At 36.1% G+C, this 21,609-nt stretch overlaps 3 protein-coding genes across 6 annotated transcripts; 1 reads left to right on the forward strand and 2 right to left on the reverse strand.

Annotated features, from left to right (window-relative positions):
* Nucleotides 1–266: 266 nt before the first annotated feature.
* Nucleotides 267–5,636, reverse strand: LOC143853700 (uncharacterized). 3 transcript variants are annotated; one of them, XR_013237272.1, is made up of 9 exons: nucleotides 4,284–5,636; nucleotides 3,904–4,176; nucleotides 3,721–3,791; nucleotides 3,497–3,602; nucleotides 1,849–2,036; nucleotides 1,611–1,716; nucleotides 1,394–1,519; nucleotides 779–1,149; nucleotides 536–674 (listed from the first exon to the last, which is right to left on the reverse strand). XR_013237272.1 is itself a non-coding variant. In XM_077363418.1 (8 exons), exons 1-8 carry the CDS (start codon nucleotides 4,473–4,475, stop codon nucleotides 528–530), a joined length of 1,209 nt encoding a protein of 402 aa, XP_077219533.1. In that variant the 5' UTR covers nucleotides 4,476–5,636; the 3' UTR covers nucleotides 267–527. The 3 variants fall into 3 exon arrangements, 2 of the variants coding, with proteins under 2 accessions (XP_077219533.1, XP_077219535.1); XM_077363418.1 differs by lacking the exon at nucleotides 779–1,149 and having other exon boundaries at nucleotides 267–674; XM_077363420.1 differs by lacking the exon at nucleotides 536–674 and having other exon boundaries at nucleotides 681–1,149.
* A 115-nt stretch (nucleotides 5,637–5,751) lies between these two features.
* On the reverse strand, nucleotides 5,752–15,003 carry LOC143853701 (ras-related protein RHN1-like). Its single transcript, XM_077363421.1, has 8 exons — nucleotides 14,774–15,003; nucleotides 14,599–14,676; nucleotides 14,183–14,350; nucleotides 13,306–13,354; nucleotides 12,791–12,864; nucleotides 8,431–8,524; nucleotides 7,883–7,983; nucleotides 5,752–6,077 (listed from the first exon to the last, which is right to left on the reverse strand). Exons 1-7 carry the CDS (start codon nucleotides 14,810–14,812, stop codon nucleotides 7,883–7,885), a joined length of 603 nt encoding a protein of 200 aa, XP_077219536.1. The 5' UTR covers nucleotides 14,813–15,003; the 3' UTR covers nucleotides 5,752–6,077.
* Nucleotides 15,004–19,223: 4,220 nt separating this feature from the next.
* On the forward strand, nucleotides 19,224–21,387 carry LOC143855106 (BolA-like family protein). 2 transcript variants are annotated; one of them, XM_077365293.1, is made up of 4 exons: nucleotides 19,224–19,286; nucleotides 19,358–19,426; nucleotides 20,836–20,858; nucleotides 20,979–21,387. In XM_077365293.1, the coding sequence occupies exons 2-4, from the start codon at nucleotides 19,358–19,360 to the stop codon at nucleotides 21,175–21,177; spliced, it is 291 nt and encodes a 96-aa protein (XP_077221408.1). In that variant the 5' UTR covers nucleotides 19,224–19,286; the 3' UTR covers nucleotides 21,178–21,387. The 2 variants fall into 2 exon arrangements, with proteins under 2 accessions (XP_077221408.1, XP_077221406.1); XM_077365291.1 differs by having other exon boundaries at nucleotides 19,240–19,426.
* Nucleotides 21,388–21,609: the final 222 nt, after the last annotated feature.

Raw genomic sequence — 21,609 nt, forward strand, 5'->3', positions numbered from 1 at the left:
TATTAATCCAATTGAGGGGTATTGAGTCCAAGCAATCTCAGATAGAGAAATCTGGATTGGGAATGGGATGAAACCATTTAAAGAGGGGAAGAAGTGTGGTGGAGGGGGTGTGGAACCGTCAACAAAACAGAGGTCTTGACTGCGGAGAAGAGGTAGAAGTTGGCTCCTCCCTAGTAAGAAGTTGTAACGATCAAGCCGAACAGAAAGTAAATAGTGGATGTTCTGTATGGTTTAAATGGTGTTGTGCACAATATCACATCATATAATGTAAAAATGAAGATTGCTTTGCATATTTTCCCATATGTAAACCCAATGTTTTTGTACAGAAAAAGAAACTGAAGTGTAAGCAAAATGCAAAGGGATAGCCATTCAAACCGGTTACCAAGAACAGTAACACAATTCCAAATACAAGCCAAAGGGGGGAAAAAAGAACATTGGAAGTGCTTCCTGACCTACTAAAATCAATATGCTCCCTGAACCATTAAAAAATCAATCATTCTTTCAATAAAATCAATCACCCATTAAAATCAATCTTCTCTGCATTTCTGTTGCATTCTGAAATCTGGAGAGTTCTGATGCAGAGGTGACAGTGGCCGCCTTGGAGAATCCGACCCATTAAAATCAATCACCCTTCCCATGGAATTGGTCGCCTTCGAACTTGATTTTCGTTTGCCCTGGATTAATAGTAGGTAAATTAATGTTTAAGCATACAAGCTTAAGTATATAAAAAAAAAAACTACAACTAATCAAAAGAGCTAATCAAGCAATAGTAATATACATCTCATTCAAAAGAGAGCTGCCTTAAAACTTGGTTGACAGATTTATGAAATTTTGGTTTTTTGAGTGGTGACCAATCAGATGGACAGTGCTTCATAACTGTGTAGTGGCTTAAATCAGCTTGACTTGAGTAACCATAGAAGTCCATGTACTCAATGGTGCAAGTTAGAGGAACCCTCGATCCGAACATAAACAAATAAACATTTTGGAATTTGTATCTCCAAAGAAGTTTTAAAAAAAGGGCGATGATACTCCCCCTCCCCCCAATAAGATGGACAGTGCTTCATAACTTTGTAGTGGCTTAAATCAGCTTGACTTGAGTAACCATAGAAGTCCATGTACTCAATGGTGCAAGTTAGAGGAGCCCTCGATCTGAACATAAACAAATAAACATTTTGGAATTTGTATCTCCAAAGAAGTTTCAAAACAAGGGCGATGATACTCTCCCCCCCCCCCCCCCCCCCCCCCCGCGCGGTACGCATTCGCCCCATTTTAATGTGATTCAACGTCAAAAAGCGTTAAAGTTGCCCAATGTTCATGTTATAAGGGGGGCAAATGCGTACTGCAGGGGGGGTGAAAATATCATCGCCCTAAAAAAATACAAATATTTTCTTACTTTGGAAGAGTCACTGGTGGTACGTTTGCCGCTGGATCCTTGGAGATGCCTTTGTCTGTTACACTGCCTCAGGATTCTTTTATTCTCCTCATCCAACAGGCTATTTTCTTCGAACAATTCTTTCACCTTAATAAATAAAATTAACAGATTATATTTGAGTGGGATGACATGGAGCCAAAAAGAACAAAGAACAGATTTATATTATTTATTATCATACCTCCTCTTCTGCCCTGTGAAGGTTAATCCTTATATGTTCCTTGTCATTCCGAAGCGATTCAACTACAGCTGCCAATGCTAGAATATTTTTGGTTGATGGCTTCAGACTGAAATAATTGAAACAGAAATTTCCATGGATGTGAGCTAAATAAATTATTTTGACTAAGACTGCAAATACTGAAACTACTGAAATTTTGTAGTTAAATTACATGACATTTTTCAAGAAAAGAAAACCTCACCTTTCCCACAGTTTAAGTAACATCTGACATGATTTGACTCCAGTATGAGCCTCTAAATAAGAGCGTGCATTAAGTGAAATTTCATCCATTACTGGTCTAGTGGTGTCAACTTTTGTAAGCATCGAAGATATCAATGAATCAAGTAAAGTTCCGTCCAAAGTTGTGCCTACTCCAGATGAACCACCCCCCTTCACAGAGCAAGTAAAAGGTTTTTGTCAGCTTTTCTTTGTTTTGATTCAAAATGGTACAATTTATTATTTTTATCATTACCAGCACTCATTCAGCTAATACCAAATGTATCATTGTGCAGAAACAGAGAAGACAAAGGAGTATGAAGATATCCAAGATTAAAAGTGAGGACCTTGCCCCATGTTCTTTTTAGCATAAAAATACATGCTAATATTTAGGAGTGCAATTCCAAATTTTGCTCTATTTACATATTCGAGAACACTGTTTACTTGACACCATTCAGTCACTCACAAAATAGCAGGGACATTAGACAATCTAGATTAAAATGGAAAGTCCACCTACATTCAAAAGCAATATGACCACTAAAATACCACTCCAAAGGTGTTTGGGTGATTTTCTAGTAATCCAAAGAATACAGCCATCACCTGCATATAGCTGTAGTCATTAATAATCCATCTAGTTAAAATGGAAAAAAGAGAAAAGTTTAAGCAAGAAACTATCTAGGAGTTCGAGGATGTTCTAACTGCCACAGTGGTACAGTTCAACCTAATTAAATATACATATATTATAGATCGATAAAACCAGAACATGGACAAAGATTTGAAAGCATCCCCTCTCGGTTGTGTTCATAAACCGCTCGTTCTACTCTTGTCACCCTTCTATCTTGATCTTTTTAATATTGATCTTTCTCTTGGCTATCATGGATTCACATCAATTTGGTATCAGAGCTTAGATTCACATAAATTTGGTATCAAAGCTAGATTCACATCAATTTTCAAGACAAATATGATGAACCTGAAAGGACAACTGTGTAGAAGTAAAGCTTTCAAGCCCATTGAAATTGCAAAGATTTGAAAGTATAAATCCATCCATTATGCCATGCATAAGCAACAGATTGATTGTGCAATCCAAAGTGTTTCAACAGTTGGACCTTAATGAAATTCTTAAATACATAAGTCATCCAAAGCATTCACACTTACATGTGTATTCTTCCAAGTTTACAATCATTTTCTTTTTTTTCTTTTGAAAATTAAGTTTACAATCATTTTCTAATTCATCAAATATAGATAAAGCATTCAATTTCTTTAGGAAAGGCACTATATACTTATGCCAAATCAAGCAATATAACTGGAAACCCAATATAGCAAGCAAGAGCTCGCATCATAAAAAAAACATGAAATGGCTAGAAAGCTTGACGGTGGTCAAAAAATTAATAGCATCTCATTCAGCCCCAAGATAAAAGTGGCCATAGTCCCTAAAAAAAATTTAATATTTCCCATAAATACAACACAGTGCAGTAACATTAGTAACTGTAAGTCTGATTCTTGAGAACAGATTCTAGATTTTTATTTTGTTTCACCAGTAAAAATCATATTTACTTACAAAAAATAAAAATAAAAAACAAATCCCATTTTCCTAGAAACAAATCAACATAAAACAATTGATGTTCAGCACTCACTATTCTGGTAGATAGCAAGTGTGATCGTAATTCCTGATTTTCCTTCTCCAGTGAAGAACATTGGGGACAAGAAAGACAATCAGTATCGGTATGACATCCTTGCAACCTGTTTGTCACACGTGATTAATAGATTTAACACACAAGATGAAAAATACTAAAACTGTATCCAAAAAAATTAGTAAATTTCCCATATGGTATTACAATTTAATTGAAACCCATTGTACCTTGTGCATTCAAGTTCATCAATCCGGTGCCTTAGTGCATGCAACTCGGTTGTTGCCCTTGAATCATTAGCCTGTAATTAGATCTCAGATATCAGATTCATAGAAATAACTCCAAAGCCAAAGCCTAAACCGAAACCGAAATTTAAAACCTTGGACATAACCAAAAAAGAGAAATTAAAATACCATATGAATCTCGCATTCATTCCTATAGTAATTCAAATCTTCCAAGAGTCTCCTCGAGCGTTCCTCCGCCTCAAGAACACGAGTCTCGGCCTCCTTCACCCGTTCTTCCGCATCGTTCCCAAATTCCATCAACGCCTCTCTGTCACGATCATACAACAAGCATTCATTCTCCCACTTGGCACACTGACTCACCAATCCCACACACTCCGAATCCAATCTCTGATTCTCCTTAATGTACTTCTTCAACGCTTGTGCGTTCATACTCGCCTCCGCCTGAAAAAATCAAATTTGAAAATTCAATCAATGAATAAAGAAGAGCATTCCCTATACCGAATTTGAAAACTCAAAAATAAAATATCAAAACAGGATAAAACATTAACCCTAGATTGCTCTATTTTTGTGTCTTTTTCCTTCAATCGATCTTGTAATAAGAATATCAGCTCTTCGAGGTGATTCCGAGAGTTTTCGGATGCACAAAGTTTCGATTCTAGGGTTTTATGAGGGACGGGAAGGCCTAAAGAGTACTCGATCGATTCGTGGATGTATTCGTCCAAATCGGAAGAAAGATCCATTCTTGAAGAGAAATTTCTATGTTTGGCTTGTTCAAGAAATCAAGATCCTGTAAACCCTAGTAATTGGGATCTTGTTAAAATGGGTGGAATGTGTAGGGAGATGGAGGGGGTTTCAAACCATAGAAAGCCCTAGAAGGATGTTTCTTGAGATGGAAACCCTAAAAATGTTGGATTCGTAGAAGAAAGGAAAGATTGCAAAGAAATTTTTTGAAGGATTTTGGGATTCTTCTTCGTTTTCCTTTTTGTGGGAGCGAAGAGAAGAAACGGTCGGTCGAGAGCAGAGGGCTTTGGTCGGAATTTTTCTTTTTCAAAATGAGAGAGGAAGGAGCCGTTAGAAGTTTTTGACATTTAAAAAGTGGGGCCCAGAAGAGGATTTGACACGTGGCGCAAGATGTGCTTTGCAGCCTTTGCTATTTACATCCTCCCATTTAGAGTACGGAGTACCAATGGGAGATATGATGGGGCCCACCTGATCATTGTCTGTCTCGCAATAATTCAACACAGTGGGACCTATTATTTGTAGACCAAACTGACGGAAAATGTTATTTGAAGTTTTGAACACAGTAGGAGAAAATCTTAAATCTTACTTGAATTGAGGGTATACATGATGAATTCTAAACAAGGCACATATAGTAAGAGATTTAGACCTTCATTTTTTGTGGGCCCAATCGAAAAGTGGGCCACAGCCCAAAAAGGACAAATTTACAAGGAATGGACGGTTGAGATCGTCCTATGACAAGAACATCCAACGTTTTCCTCACAAGGAACCCAGTATTTTATACTTCAAACTAACCCCCATCTGCAATTTGATCTCACAAGTTGCTTTTCCTTCTTCATCTCACAGAAGCCCTTCTTTCAGCTACTGAAAAAGCCCCATTTGGTTTCCCATCACAAATCATATCTACAACTGTAATTCCTTCATATAGGTCTCCCATCTTCTGAATCCAGATTTCAATGAGCCCCCTTTTACTGAAAATGCATAATCACATGTCACAATTTGCTTTTTCTTCCATCCACAACATCTTTGATCTTTCTTCAGCTATATTGGAAACACCCATTTCTTTTTCAATGACATGTGTTATCTTCAAGTCCAAACTTAAATCATCAGTTGACATGGTTTTCACCATATTTCTGAATGATCTCTCATCTCATCCAAAAAAAAAAAAAAACCATCCTGCAAGTATATGAATACGATGCAGCATGATTCATTGAATTCAAAGAAAAGGCCACCTTTCTATAGAAACTTTTCTAATAAATCCTTTTCTGCACAAGAAGCTAAGCATAGAACAGACATAACATTAAGAATAACACCGAATTCAAAACCTCAGTTACAGACAAAGAAAAAAGAAAAAGAAAATGGAAATTGAATTTTACCACAATGTTTTATATTCAAACTTGTAGGCACATGACATACTCATTTACAGTGTTCATAAGAAAGAACTCAAGAAGTTTAAACAGATAAAAGTCAGAGCCCCTCCTTAATGACAGGAAGAGGAAGACCTTCGGTACCATTTCATGACTTTCATGAAGTCATTTCACTTCCAAAAAGCACAGAAGCTGCTATCACTTTCTTCCTTGTCAAGCATTTGAAAAGTTTATAACCTGCCCAATACAAAACTTCAAGTTAAAAACTGTAACCATAATATACACTAAATCGAATTGTAAACATTTTGGCATAACTTATATGTCTTGGGCGCTTGACTCTGTTACTGTCCCAAAGAAGGAAAATTTGGTTCCTACTAAATTATAACACTGAACAATGGGATCAAACCTAACGGTTTGTTAGTTGACATCATTGATATGCAATGTATGCCACAAAAAATACTACCATGTTACCTGATTTACAGCCTTTGTTCATTACCCAATATTCATTCCCACCCAAATTCAGCATCCATTAACAATGATCTCAAATTCTAGCTTATGCATATCCAATTAGTTTAGTGCATTTTTTTTTATCTTCCTCATTTTCCTTCCCAAAGAGTATGTAGTAATATTAAAAAATTGAGGAATGCTATTGGCAGAAGGAAGGTCTGAGGATCTAATTCTCGCTCTCGGGAATTTCTCAGCAAGAGAAAATCTTGGGATACATTAGAATTTTTTATTTTTTTTGTGTGTGTTTATTTCGGGAGAAGTGAAAAAAATATAAATATTTAAAATATATACTATTTAAAATATATATATATATATATATAATAAAAAACATCGTAAAAATATTACAATATTATCACGATATTATTGAGGTAAATGATTAAAATGAAATTATTGCTATATTTTTAAAATTCTAGGTATTATTTCAGGATTTTGCCATTTTATCAAATGTCACGATAAAATCCTGATTGTTTTGAAAATATCAGAGATATTTTTGACAGCTGATGATGCATCATAAACATGAGGGCACGTCTTCACAAGGTTTCAGGTTTTGGTTTCAGTATGTGTTAAACAGTTGGGATGAAAATGGAAACATATCAGTTTTGGATGAAAACTTCAGTAGAAAATCTGTAAATTGATGATATAGTTCTTGACTCGTCTATAATGTTTAAGCATGTGAGGAGATCTGCTAATTCAGATGCAGACTCCCTAGCAAGGGTTGGTGTTTCTAGGTCTAGCTTGGAGTGGTTTGATTATCTCCCACCTTGATTTTGTATTTTCGCTTTTTTTTTCTCTTTCTGTAATTTGCTAGAACCATCTTGGTTCGTCTTTTAATATATTCTCATTTTTACCGTCTCAAAAAAAAATCTGTAAATTATGGAAATTTATGAAAATATATCTAACTGATGGATATTTAAGATTAAACTTCATGAAGTGCTAGAATAAGCACAAAGAAACACTAAAAAACCATCACATACGTAGAAAAAATCACCCATAATGATTTAACATCGCACACAAGGTGACATGCACAATCTCACATAACTAATAATTCAGTACATACTACATTTCATATGCAATTCATATAAATATTTATACATGATACATTGATACATACACCATATTTTACATATAATTATTTAACACATTCTGGTATAGTATGCCCCTAATGCACTTACAATTTTGTTTTCATTTATGTGTTTCGGTGGGGATGGAAACGGAAACATTTCGATCGTTTCCTACCAATTACTGTAGAAATTTAAAACTATGAGTATTCACATTTCATGTGTTTTTAGGTTGAATGGGGATCAAAACACAGATAATTGCTTTCACTTTTCTTTTTTTTTGAATGGCAGATAATTGCTTTCACTTAGAAGCGCGTATATGAACGTATGAGGTACATCTGCAGGCCTTGTGCCTGAAGCTAGAATTCCCCAAATTGATTCAGTATTAACCATATACATAATTAGATGGAGTTGATTTCCGGTGAAAAATAAAAATCTACAGAAGGGAAGAAGCAAGCTAAAGCAATACGGCAATACCTAGGAACAGCATGCTGAGGCCCGTGATCTTTCCGCTGGCCTATCCATGAGAACCATCCCTGTTGGATTCTGAGCAGGCTGAGCTTGAGGCAACCTTTTTGCTGTTTCAACAAAATAAAGATTCTAGATCATCAACAAGAAAAATGATTGCTAAGATGAACAAAAGTAGGAACAGTCATAACCTAACCAAACAGTACCACCCCTCAAATAGAGAAATATATTGGGTACTGTTATGGACAAACCCACTTATATCCTATTGTGATTTCAGTGATAAAACAAAGGTAATTAAAATTACATATCAAAATATGATCAACAAAATTCTTGCCAGCTTCAAGTGCAGTACAGGTAGATGACATCAACGAGCACTATTAAACTCTTATATCAACAATGTTATAAAGATACCAACCAAAGGTGGGAATCAAAAAATCAGTTGAAACAGGTCTTGCCTAGCCAGGCACTAGAGTTCTATTGTCCAAACTAGTAAGGTTTATCGCCAATATCTAACGGTAAATTTTTCGATATTCTGCTACAAAAAAACTAAAACTCACCAATTTCATAGAATATGTCATTCACATTAATAGCAGTTTTGGCAGAGGTTTCCACGAAGAAAAGACCATTCTCCTCAGCATATGCACGTGCTTCCTGAAACAGCAGACACCAGCAACTATGATATTATGCTCTTTAAGCAATCAACAAACCAGTTAGTATGGGGAAGTATGCAATATACACTTATATTCATGGTATATGAGAAAAAAGAGCTGACATTTCCAATGTTAATGTGGAATCTAGGGGATGGATGCCAGGCTTGTAAAGTTCAATGCAAATATCCAGAATGCAATTCAAGAGAACGAAATTGTTCAATTTTTCTTTTTCTTTGAGGTTTATTGTATTTAATACAAGTGACAAAGGTCAACGCAAATATTCAGAATTCCAGACAGCCTGCAATTAAAATGTCAAGACTCAAAGCCCTCCAAATCCAAACTGCCAAAAAGCAAACCAATTGGGTTTTCCAACCTCAGGAATACAATTCTTCTCCCTTTCTCTTCGTCTTCCTCTTATCCTCTCTTCTCATCTTGATCCTCCACCACTTCTCTTTTTTCTCTTGTATCTCTTAATTGTTTCATACCTGAATATGGGGTAGATTATGATATGGTATCAGAGCATGTTTTGATCCACATCTATATCAGAACCCTAAAACTTCTGATCTGGTTTTTACTTCTCATATTGGGAAGTTGCGATGATAATGGATAACAAGTGGGAGTATCCTTCAACAGTTAAAAGGCGTGTATTAACAGTTCTATTATTGGATATTTATGGTGTTATTATGTGATACCTATGAACTTTACCCATGGGATGAACTTGACAGTTATCAGCCTCTAGCCCCTACTCTAGATAAACAGCAAATGGAGCAGTGAAGGATTTTTGAGTTTCAAGCTAGCCTAAACGCAATTTTTTGAACTATAATGGGTTCAAGTACTTAAGAAAGAAGCCATTAAAAAAAGTACTATGGTATCAGAGCATGTTTTGATCCACATCTAGATCAGAACCCTAAAACTTCTGATCTGGTTTTTACTTCTCATATTGGGAAGTTGTGATGATAATGGATAACGAGTGGGAGTATCCTTCAACACTTAAAGGGCATGTACTAACTACTAACAGTTCTCTGATTTGATATTTATGGTGTTATAATGTGATACCTATGAACTTTACCCATGGGATGAACTTGACCGTTATCAGCCTCTAGCCCCTACTCTAGATAAGCAGCAAATGGAGCAGCGAAGGGTTTTTGAGTTTCGAGCTATCCTAAACGCAGTTTTTTGAACTATAATGGGTTCAAGTACTTAAGAAAGAAGCCATTAAAAAAAGTACTTGGGAGAGAAGACCCACCTTCCCTTGAATCCATCTCCAACTATATTCAAGAAAAAGGCAAGCCGAAGAAAAGAAAAACCTTTATGGGTGCACGTTCAACATCAAACATGAAGCATTCAACCCTAACTACATAGAAAAAAACACCATAGACAGTGGAAATAGCTATGGGAAAAGCCAATCTAGGCCATGGACACCGTTGGTTGATAAAGACAAGATCCTGGAAAAAAGTGGAATATTTGGGACATATGTTGGGATATACATCCTCATCTTCACCCATTGATGAGACCAACACGTGCCAATATTTCTACGATTAAAGGAGAGCAGACAAATGTTCATCACACTTCTGAAGAAAGTTCAAGGACAAATACATGGGATCAGGCTGTCAAGGAACTTAGTTAACAACTTGCTGCCCTCAAAGTCTGTTGTACTTTTAAGTTAACAACTAATCTGCCAAGGATACGACAGGTGTAACTGCACATGCCTCTACTAACCATACTTCCACCCAGTTAAAATCCTTTTTCTTCCTGGAGCATTTGATTTCTACGATCATTTGATTCCCTTTAGTCAAATTCCTTTTTTTTTTAATGGTATCAACCATCTGAATCTTATCCTAGAAAGTAGTCTGCTTGAAAGCACACACACTCTAGGTGGGGCTGGAAACTCCAAACTCTGGATTGGTGCGAGAAACGAGAACAAGAAGCAATATGGAGATAGAAAGACTTTACAATGAAAGACCCCCCCAGCTTCCCTATATAAAGAGCTTCCAAACAATGAGTGAGCTGGGCTCTCCTATCAACCATACTTCCACCCAGTCAAAATCTTTTTTCTTCCTGGATCATTTGATTTCTACGATCATTTGATTCCCTTTAGTCAAATTCCTTTTTTTTTAATGGTATCAACCATCTGAATCTTATCCTAGAAAGCAGTCTGCTTGAAAGCACACACACTCTAGGTGGGGCTGGAAACTCCAAACTCTGGATTGGTGCGAGAAATGAGAAAGACTTTACAATGAAAGACACCCCCAGCTTCCCTATATAAAGAGCTTCCAAACAATGAGTGAGCTGGGCTCTCCTATCAACTTCCCAGTCAAAGAAGTTTCGTCTGAAAATTATCTTTCAAGAGACCTAGTCCTCTTTCCTCTCAAACAATCCTGCATAAATATATCTTTGTTTGAGGCTATGCCAAATAGAGCAGGGAATAAATCTATTAATGCTGCCTCCATGCACCATTTATCTTGCCAAAACTTGACTCTATTTCCAGTATACACTCTATATCTAATGCCTTCTAAGAATTTATCCTTTGGCCTCAAAATATCTATCCACGTCGTCAAAGTTTTGTATCTGTATTTATCATCGGAGATCCAATTACCAAAGCAAACCCCATAATTTCAATCACCCGGTCCAGAGTTGGGTCCCATCCTCTCTAAATCTATCTGTATGTGCACTTATCATCAGACATCCAATTACCAGAACAAACCCTATACTTACTTTCAATCACCTCAGTTCAAAGTTTCATCTTAAATTTCCATTATTTGCATAGGCTTCCATATGTTTCTGGGATAACAGGATTTCCCCCAAGATTTTCAACCAAAACTGAAATATTTCCGTTTTCATGATGATCGAAACGCATACCAAAACCGACACTTGAACCCATGGCTCCAATTACAAAATAACTAATAGAAGCAACAAAAAGAAATAAAGAAGAGCAGAAATTGCTCCTCCAAGAAACAAGTGTCTTCTCAAATTTTGTTTTGTTAAAAAGAGGAAACTAGATTTGAAACCGTGACCTCAAGGTTATGAGTCTTGCGAGCTACCAAACTGATCTACCCCGCAATGAAAAACTGGGAAAATGACGAACAAGGATTAGGGATTCGGGTATATAGCAGGTCTATTGATAGAGATCAATCGTTTATTCCCCGTTTAGAAAATGTGGTTCGAGGAACTGGGATATCATTGAGATATAGGAATCAATGTTATCAAAGGATTTCCTGAAATTATTTCTAGTATGGTTTTGTTTTGTTAAAATGGGCATCAGTAGATATTCTGCAAATTGGAAGAGCATGATCGAAGGCATCATCCTTCAAGTGTTAAAAAGGTCTATAGCATAATCATGCTTCGAAGGGGTGCCTTTAGTTTAATTGTCAAAGAATTGCAGAGAATAATGCGAAAACAACTCTCCTATTAGGAAACCTAGAGAAGTTTGAGGCGATGTTCAAAAACTCATGATGTCAATAACTAACCAACTGGGTCAATTCGGTTGTGACCCCGCCGAGTCAAATAAAAACTTGTTCGGCTCCCCTAAAACTCACAAAATCAATCATTGACTTGCCAGTTGCCCAAACGAAACTAGTCTTGCCTAGGGAGGATTCTTGACCAAGTATCAGTTTTTAAACATTGAATTGAGAAAACCACCCTTGTAAGGGGCTGAAACTAAACTTTTAGAGAAATCATAGTGGCAAGCCAGAATAGCAATTTGAGAAGCAGGTCTTTTGACAATGAGAGTGAGGTCATCTAGACCTATTCTGGACTAGTTCCTTTACCATAACCAGAGTTAAGGTATTAGTCCTTCAAAATGGGATCATTATTCTAAAAAAGGTAGGCCACCATGCATTCTTTGACAATATGTCAGAGATCCTCTTCATATACGTTGGACCAGTTTTCATTACTGCAATTGCTGCTGAGGATTTCGACCTTTCAAATAGGACGAGGAATCCAAAAGAGATGGTCTAACCACACTTTGAATCAGAAGCAACTTGACACAGTGTCTTACTGTGGATGAAAGGAGTGACTCTCCCTCCAGGATAGTGCTACCCAAAAAACCCAAAAGTTAAGCATAATATACTGAATGGATGAGACAATCAAGATGGTTATGCCAACCAATACACTGCTGAATTCCGTGGCCTATTGAAAGGCAGCAATCAGAAAGCGACACTGCTGGGAACCCATAAAAACAAGGTGATGAATTCAACAGGTAGTCAAACATAAAGCATCACCAACATTATACCCAACCAAAAACAAACCCAAAGATTATAATACCCACCTCTGTTGAAACCTTCCGTTTATCTTCCAAATCGGCTTTATTTCCCGCTAGTGCCATCACTATGTTTGGGCTACCTGAATCCGAATCCAAATACATAGAAATTACAGCAACTACAAAGAAATTATGAAAGAAATTCAAATGATTCGAGTTATTGCAAATGACTCCTAAAATGTAAAATGCAACCAAATGTAAAACAAAGGACTCTAAACATATATATACATTATAAAAACAAGAAAAAAAAAGAATCAGAAGATAAATTATGAAGGAAATTCAACTGATTCTAGCTATTGCAAACGACTCCTGAAATGCAAAATGCAACCAAATGTAAAACAAAGAACCCTAAGCATATATAACATTAAAAAAGAAAATAATGAATCAGATATAGAAGACGGCCCAACCCACGTCCTATCCCTCTATTATATATAGCCAAATTGAGAATTCATATTCATAAACACCAGAGGAAAAAGAAAAAAAGAAAACAAACATTGACAACTAACGATTACAACTGTGTGCACCTTGTTTATGGAGTTCTTGCACCCACTTCTTAGCCCGCGCAAACGAGTCCTAAAATGTAAAAAGAAAAAAGAAATCAATAGGCAGCAAAAGGTAAAATTACCAGAGCCCACATCTCTAATTAACACTGCCTAAACAACCAAACAGAGAAAAATGGGCATCCACATTCTTCCTAACATGTAAAACTACGCACAATAATTCAAGCAAAACAACAACTGATGAACGGGCATTGACATTCTACCTAATATTCAAAACTACCCGCAACAATTCAAGCAAATGAAATTTACTTCTCACTAAAATTAGGCATAAAAAGAATCAAATTTAATTAAACAGAATTAGTTAAAGCTAGTTGCCCGCACAAACGACTCCTAAATTTTAAAAAGGAAAACACAATCAATAAGGAAAAGGAAAAATGAACCGAGCCGACATCTCTAATCAACCCTGCCTAAACAATTAAACAGAGAAAAATGGGCATCCAAATGCAAAACTATACGCAATAATTCAAGCAAATGAAATTTATTTCTCACTAAAATTAGGCATTAAAAGAATAAAACTGAATTAAACAGAATTAGTTATAGCTCGTTGCCCACGCTAACAACTCCTAAATTTTAAAAAGATAAAAGAAATCAATAGTGAAAATTATAAATTACCAGATCCCACGTCTCTAATTAACCCTGCCTAAACAATCAAACAGGGAAAATGGGCATCCACAATCTGCCTAACATGCAAAACTACACACAACAATTCAACGAAAAAAAAACCATTGATGAATGGAAATTGACATTCTACCTAACATGCAAAACTACAAACAAAAACTTCAAGCAAATGAAACGTACTTCTCACTCAAATTAGCCATAAAAGAATAAAAAATAATTATACCGCGCTAGTTATATCATAGACTATGATGGCGGCGGCTGCCCCTCTGTAATACATGGGAGCCAAACTATGGTATCTCTCCTGCCCCGCCGTATCCCAAATCTCGAATTTCACTGTCGAATCATCCACCGCTAATGTCTGCGAAAAGAATGCCGCTCCAATCGTCGATTCCTGTAATTCAACAATCAGAAAACAGAAACCCTAATGCCCTGTTTGGATTCAAGAAATTTTCTGGAAATGTTTGGAAATCAAAATATTTCTAAAATTTCACACTTTTTTTCTACACATGAAAAGAGATTACTTGAACCAGTCGTATTCAATTTTTCTTGCATTCCAAACAGAAACTCTAAGAAATTACAGAATCTTTCTAAGATCAAATAAAATTCTCAAAAGGAAACCCTAAAAACTCCTAAAATTACCTGAAATTCGAGGAATTGGCCTTTGACAAATCGCAAGACGAGGCTCGATTTGCCGGCACCCATATCGCCGAGAAGAACCTACGAAAACCGAGATTGGGATCAAGATCGAGATCAAAGGTTAGAAATTATGAAAATGTAAAGAGATTGAATTGAAATTGAGAAGTGGTTGACTCACGAGCTTGGCATTGAGATTGTTGTTGGCTATGGTGGCCATGAAATTGCTGAGAAAAGCTTTGATTTTTTGCAGATGGATAGAAAAATTGGAGGGGAAAGGGTTAGGGTTAGGGTTAGGGTTTTGGGTTTTTTTGGAAACGCGTCAGGGGAGCGAAGAAAAATGGAGGAAAAGCAGAGAGAAACTCTCAATGGAGGAAGGTTTGGTTTTTTGTACGGAAGAAAAAGATACAAAGACTTACTTCACGCTTACGGGTCTATATTAAACTATACGTGACGATAATGCCCCTGGGAAGGGAATGATATCTGCAATCTCTTTTTTTGATAGTGGCACTCCTCTCTTCATTTTCCAGTTTCCTAGTTATTATAAAAAATAAAGAGATTGAAGAGGGGGCTGAAAATTTATCAACAACCAATTAAAAAAGATTTGACAAGGTGAGGATAGACGTAAGCTAAACAAGGAGTGCGGATATCATTTCCCTTTTCAAAATGACATATTACCCATATTAAAGGAGGAATAATGAGCTGCACCCAAATAAGAGACTAGTGATAGGGCCCACCATATATCACATTTGCATGATCTGGACCGTTCATCTGGCGACCCCTACCATGGAGATCACATATCCTAATATTTTAGGCCAAGTTTGATTCTAAATTCTAATCGTCTGATCAGTGTCTTACAGATGAAGAATTAAGAAAGAAAAAAAAATAGCAATAATCCACATTCAAATATTTGGGAAATGATATATTCGCTGCCTTTTCTTTCCCGGGCCACCCCTTGTAGCGCAAAAGGGAAAGTCCTAAATACATTAGAGGGGGTGGCCCCACAAGAAAAGGGTATGAATATAGTACTTCCCAAATCTTTTGATCAAATGATTAGGATTGCGTGATCAATTTGATTTTAAACTATAGCATGTCTTTGCCTCTTTCGCATGACCCAGTAGATGAACGATCTAGATCATTCTATTATCATGAGTGGAACCATCCAAGATTAAATCATTGTCGCGCCTATTTTTAAAAAAAATACAATGGGCCTATTCATTTGTTAGCCCCAATGTAAATGGGTTATGCCCCATAATCATCTTCATGGGATGTTCCTAATTGTCCGATCTTAGATGGATGGGATTATACAGATAGGAGGGTAGTTAGGATCATTCTACGGAGATGATTTTTGGAGAACAATCTATTTTTGCTGATTCATACAGCGGGTCCCCCTTTGAAACGTATAGCGGGTCAACAATAAAGGAACCAATGGGAGGCTTTATAAACCACTTGAGAGAAGTTAAGCTCCCAGCGCTGCAGCGCAGGAACGCTTTTCTCTATTGAAAATATCATAATAAAAGAATAATTTATTATGCATGTAATTACTCTGGGAAGCCTTAAAAGAGGCATGAGGATTGAGAAGCCTGATTCAAAGCTTGCCACAATGCCACATGACATTGGTGCAGTCTAGACCCTTCATTTGGTAGGCTTACTAAAGTGACACTCACCTATAAGTCGAAGGGGAAGACCGTTAGATGACTGATTTAGATCACGTTGACATTATGTGAGCGGGTCCCAGATCAAACTTCTCAATCGATTCTGATATTAAGTGCTAGTATTATTTTTTCTTTTTTATTTTTTATAATGAAATTTATTAGCAATAGTAAATATTGGCACTAAATAAGTGCACGAGCTCAGCTTGTCTATTGTGATTTAAACAGTTGTCAAAGGTTATTACAGTTCCCAAAAAAAGCACTTAGAAGCCAATTGAAAAAGAAAAGCTGAGTTACTACAAATATTAAAACATGGTAGTGCCAATATCTATAGCCCATTTTTACAGGCAGCTGATGTAGTTTGACCAGTTTTGGGGGGTAAGTTTGTTGGCTGAGTGACCAAGAAGGGAAGGGGCGTCTCTCTTCCTCTCTCTGATGGTTCACGAAATGATATTTCCACCCTCCTTTTGTCTTTTCTAAAAATGAGAGCATTTTTGTAGGGGTGCAACTTGGGTCGGGCTCAACCCGAACCCGACGGTTCAACCCTTTTTTTTGCCGGGTTGGGTTGGGTTTTTCCGGGTCGGGTTGGGATTTTGTAACCCGATTTGCAAATTGGGTTGGGTCGGGTTGGGGTATCGGGCAACCCGAACCGAATTGTAACCCCGCTTAATTATTTTGTTAAGTTTTTTTATTTTTTCAACCTTTTACCTTTTTAGACTTTATTTCATACAGTTTTAGACTTGTAGCATTGTTAATTGTTAGTCCCTGTTTGTTTTGGATTCTGAGAACCGATTGTGAGTCAAAAACTGATTATTGGTGACTCACAATTGGTTCATAAAATCCAAAACAACCCGGCTTGAGGTGGTTAGTGCCATTAAACAAATGACCAATAAACTTATACAACTAATCAGACCATAACTCAATAATTTTTGGTACCATATCAAATCGAGTCAACCCGACCCAACCCGACCGGGTTGAGAAAATTGTAAATCACGTTGGGTCGGGTTGAACCCAGCTGGGTTGGAAATAGGGTTGGGTCGGAAAATTTCGGAAATTGTGTAAAGTCGAAACGTTACAATTTCTATTGGAGATCGAAATTGTGTAAAGTTGAAACCTTACAAAATTTCCACCGAAATTTTGGGCTGAAATGGGAATATCTCCAAAATATCAGCCTTTTATTCATTATTTAATATTATCATGAAATTTCAGCCCAAATTACCGAAATTTCAGGGATTTCGTAGAAAATTGTTACCAGATAAAATATATTACTTATTTAATTTCGATCGATTTGGCCGAAATTTCAGAAATTTACGCCGAAATTTCGGAAATTTAGGTTGAAATTTCGGTTTCGGTGACAACCGAAACGCATTCCGAAACTGAAATTTAAAACCTTTTTTTGATGAAGAAAAAAGATAAAATATATTACTTATTTAATTTCGATCAATTTGGCCGAAATTTTGGAAATTTACGCTGAAATTTTAATTTCGGTAAAACCTTGGTTTTGATATATGCGCTCATATAACTCATCGATTTCGGGAACTGAGTGGCTAGGAAGACACTCCCGTGTCACGGGGCACTTCATGACAGCCATCTCTAATATTATCCAAGCAGTACAAGCAAACTAATCCAAGAATTTCTATACCCATTGTGTAATACTAGGAAAAATGCACATCTGTTGCACGTGGGACCCAAATATCAGTTCAAATAGTGCAAAATAAAGTGGCAATCTAATATTGGAGTTGATTAAAAGGAACAACTACGTAGGATCTATTCATATAATAGGGAAAACAATATTAGTTTACCTTTTACCGAAATTTTCATCTGAAACCGAAACGTCCACATTTCCAAGACGATTGAAACTTAAATTGAAATTTAAAATCTTGCTCTTAGGCATGGTTTGAAATTTCAACCGAAATCCAAATCCGGTCAACCCGAAATGGTATGAAATTTGTAACGAAATTTCGTTTGCCTCGAAATTTTGTTCCGAATTTTCAAAATTTCGATCAAAATTTCCTTTCCCCCCGTAATCCAGTTCCAAAATTTAAGGAATATCCCCAAAAAATATGGATTTTATCCTTTATTTAATATTATCCTTGAATTTCGGCCAAAATTACTTAAATTTTGACCGAGTTAAAGTATCTTTTAAATTGATTTTTATGAATTTCGGGGATTTCGCCTGAAATCCGACTAAATCAATGGACGACTATTTTTCTCGTATAGAATTTTGACCGAAATTTCAGTAATTTCGGGATAATATTAAATAATTATTAATATTATTTAATATTGTCCTAGCCCTCCAATCGATATAGGCTGATCCTAACCCTCCAATCAGTAGAGGTTTCCATAATTATTGTTCCTCTTCAGTAATTACTAATATTATTTAATATTATCCTAGCCCTCTAATCTATATAGGTTGAGCCTAGCCCTCTAATTGATAAAGGTTTCCATAATTGTTGTTCCTCTTGAGGTGCCTAAAATCCGTCAATATTTTACAAGTGTCCGCATGAGTAATATAAAGTAGTTATTTCGTTATTGTGATATGTCTCGACCTTTCTTGGTATTGTTTTTCATAATTGTCATAGACAGGTACCCTGTGTCGGTACTTTTCGTATGTAGATTACGATTTTACCCTAAAGAAAGTAGTTAATATCATAACTTATTATTAAAGAGAATAGGCATAATACAGCTGGGATATAGATGGGATTTTTGGCAAAGGGTGGAAGAACTTAACCCACAATTGGGCCTTTATATATAGTAGTTAGATTATCCCAATCGAACAATGATATGGTAATCGATTTGGTGACAGAAAGCGGAACCGAACAAATAACACATTAGAAATCTTTCCCTTGATTTTTGGCTTTTTCATGAAAATGGCAAAAGTACCCCTCCCATGCCATGTGGCATGTAGGAATTTGTTAGGTTATACTCTCGGTTCCAATTTATCGTATCATTTTCGGCTATTGAAGCTCTTGTCGGTCTTCATATTTCGTGGTTTTCGTTCACTTATTAGAAAAAAATCAAACCCTAGAGAGAGAGAGAGAGAGAGAGAGAGATATGGCAGGAGGAGATTGAAAAAAATCAAACCCTAGAGAGAGAGAGAGAGAGAGAGAGATATGGCAGGAGGAGTGACGAAGGAGGATGTGGAGGCTTCCCTTACTTCGAATTTGAAACCTTCATATCTCGTACGCACTCTCTCTCTTCTCTTAATTTTTTCTTTTCATTCCAAACATTACTAACCCCTAAACTCTTGTTTCTTATTCTCTCTCTTAGGGTTTGATTTATTTGTTTTGCTCTTTGAAAACTCTTCTGATAATTTTTTCTAGGTTCTAGTTTCATTATTCATGGTGCGGATTTCCAAATAAAATGCTTACTAAGTATGCAATTTGATTAATTCTGCAAGCAATAAGAATTCATATTGAAAAAAAACTTAAAATGATTCCAACGAAAATAAAAACTTTAATCTTTGATAAAATTAGTTAATTTTTTTTTTGAATGATAGATAAAATTAGATCATATGAAGCACAAATCACCAATTTGAGGTGGCTTCCACTAAATCCGCATGAAATCCCTTGCTGATTTACTCTATAGCGCAAACCTATAATTGTTTAATATGCTATAATACTTCCTTCTTTTTTCTTTTTTTTTCCTTTTGTTGGGTTCCTCTTATTTTTTATTTTTAATCCAAACAGCTGACAATTTATTGATTTTTAATTTTTTTTGAAGCAATAACTAAAGAAGATTTAGGCCCCGTTCGTCTAGGATTGTGACAACTAATGTTGAGGGTCCAAATTTATTTAAGTTTGGGCCAATAATCGGTTGGGGCCCTCACCATCGGCTGTCACAATCTTAAACGAACAGGGTCTTACTGAGCTATGTCACTAAGTGGATCTTTGGATTGACAGAGCAAAGTCCATATTCCTCGTTTTTGAACAGTAGAAGAGCAAGTAATTTCAGATGACCGAGTGTAATTAAGGAAAAGTTAATGAGAATTGTAGTCATCAACACTCTGTTTTGCTGTCTGTTATCTTATTAATTTCAGTTAATTGTGACATGGGTCTTTGCGAGTTTCTATTTGTTTTATTGTTTCAATTAAATCAAATTGTCTTTATGGGTCCTTCTTTCTGGATTAAATCATATTTTTCCATGCCACTCATTGTTCATTCATTCCATGCTTTCGAAATATTTTTCCTCTTCTTTCAAAATGGAGTTGCTTGCATTTCTAAAGCTCTAGTTTCATAGTAATTTCCTGAATCTATTTCAGTCCGTATAGATTCTATTGGTCATTTATTATTTTTATTTTAAGTTGCTTGGTTGTGTATGCTATTGATTTTCTTCCATTTGTGTTAGCTAAACGCTTAGCATTCATGTTGTAACTTCTTAGTGTGCATTTGATGAGTTCTCAATAATTTTGACATTTTTATTTTTTACATTTTATTTTATATTCTTAGTACGTAATTACTATTGCTATTGGATTTTATTTTCAAAGTTTTTATCTGCCCTTTGAACTTAAACAATGTGAAACATTCTGATTTTTGATGTCTCATTCTTTTTCAAAAACTTGTGTACTCATTCTTATCTCTTTCTGATTCAGGAAGTAATCGATACATCTGGAGGGTAAGAACCTTTTAAGAAGGATACAATTCTCTGGGTTGAGGGGCCTTCTCTATAAACTTCAATAGATTTTTTAAGCTTTTGTTTTGCTTTTTCCCTGATGGAAAGTTGTGTGATTATTAGGTGTGGTGCAAGCTTTGCGATTGAGATTGTATCGGAACAATTCGAGGGAAAGAGGTTGTTGGAGAGGCACCGGTTGGTGAATTCTGTGTTGGCAGAGCAGATGAAACATATCCATGCCCTTTCAATAAAGAAAGCTCTGACCCCGGCCCAGTGGCAACAGCAAGATGAGTCAAACAAAACTAAACCTGCTTCTCAGTAAGTCCCCCCCAATATTTCAGTGACCGGGATACAGTAAGGCATCTGTAATCACACTATGTTGCAGAGCTAAAATATTAATTAGTATGACATGCTAGAACTTTATTGCTAGTAGACTGCATCGGTGTTTATGAAATTTCGATTTGTTTCCGCCTTGTTCCTCTATTTTAGTTTTTCTTAAGTTCAAATATGTAGAACTGCCCAATGTTGTCTACACTTGTGCACAATGTCAGAGATTTTGACATCTTCATATGGTAACTAATAAGTAGCCTTAGGCTATTAGGCCTCAACTCTCACTCAGTGAGGATCATGGTTTAAAGTATTGGATACATTTTGGAATTTATCGTCCAATATGTCTCATGTCTTAGATGAGATAGTCTTGTTTTGAGGTGAACAGTCTATGTACATGCATGGCGCAACACTTATAATTCTATAT

Source organism: Tasmannia lanceolata, unplaced genomic scaffold (assembly GCF_043159265.1).
Source record: "Tasmannia lanceolata isolate RefF3 unplaced genomic scaffold, GAP_Taslan_0.1 ptg000020l, whole genome shotgun sequence".
Lineage (NCBI taxonomy): Eukaryota > Viridiplantae > Streptophyta > Magnoliopsida > Canellales > Winteraceae > Tasmannia > Tasmannia lanceolata.

What these genes read in the sequence shown, in the direction of transcription:
- LOC143853700 (XM_077363418.1), bottom strand. Translation starts at nt 4,475, where the DNA reads ATGGATCTTTCTTCCGATTTGGACGAATACATCCACGAATCGATCGAG. An exon ending in TTACTTAAACTGTGGGAAAG is followed by an intron (nt 1,717 to 1,848) that starts GTGAGGTTTTCT and finishes CAATTATTTCAG; the next exon opens with TCTGAAGCCATCAACCAAAA. An exon ending in TTCACAGGGCAGAAGAGGAG is followed by an intron (nt 1,520 to 1,610) that starts GTATGATAATAA and finishes TTATTTATTAAG; the next exon opens with GTGAAAGAATTGTTCGAAGA.
- LOC143853701 (XM_077363421.1), bottom strand. Translation starts at nt 14,812, where the DNA reads ATGGCCACCATAGCCAACAACAATCTCAATGCCAAGCTC. An exon ending in GCCAATTCCTCGAATTTCAG is followed by an intron (nt 14,351 to 14,598) that starts GTAATTTTAGGA and finishes GTTGAATTACAG; the next exon opens with GAATCGACGATTGGAGCGGC. An exon ending in GCAAGAACTCCATAAACAAG is followed by an intron (nt 12,865 to 13,305) that starts GTGCACACAGTT and finishes ATTCGGATTCAG; the next exon opens with GTAGCCCAAACATAGTGATG.
- LOC143855106 (XM_077365293.1), top strand. Translation starts at nt 19,358, where the DNA reads ATGGCAGGAGGAGTGACGAAGGAGGATGTGGAGGCTTCCCTTACTTCG. An exon ending in ATTTGAAACCTTCATATCTC is followed by an intron (nt 19,427 to 20,835) that starts GTACGCACTCTC and finishes TTTCTGATTCAG; the next exon opens with GAAGTAATCGATACATCTGG. An exon ending in GTAATCGATACATCTGGAGG is followed by an intron (nt 20,859 to 20,978) that starts GTAAGAACCTTT and finishes TGTGATTATTAG; the next exon opens with GTGTGGTGCAAGCTTTGCGA.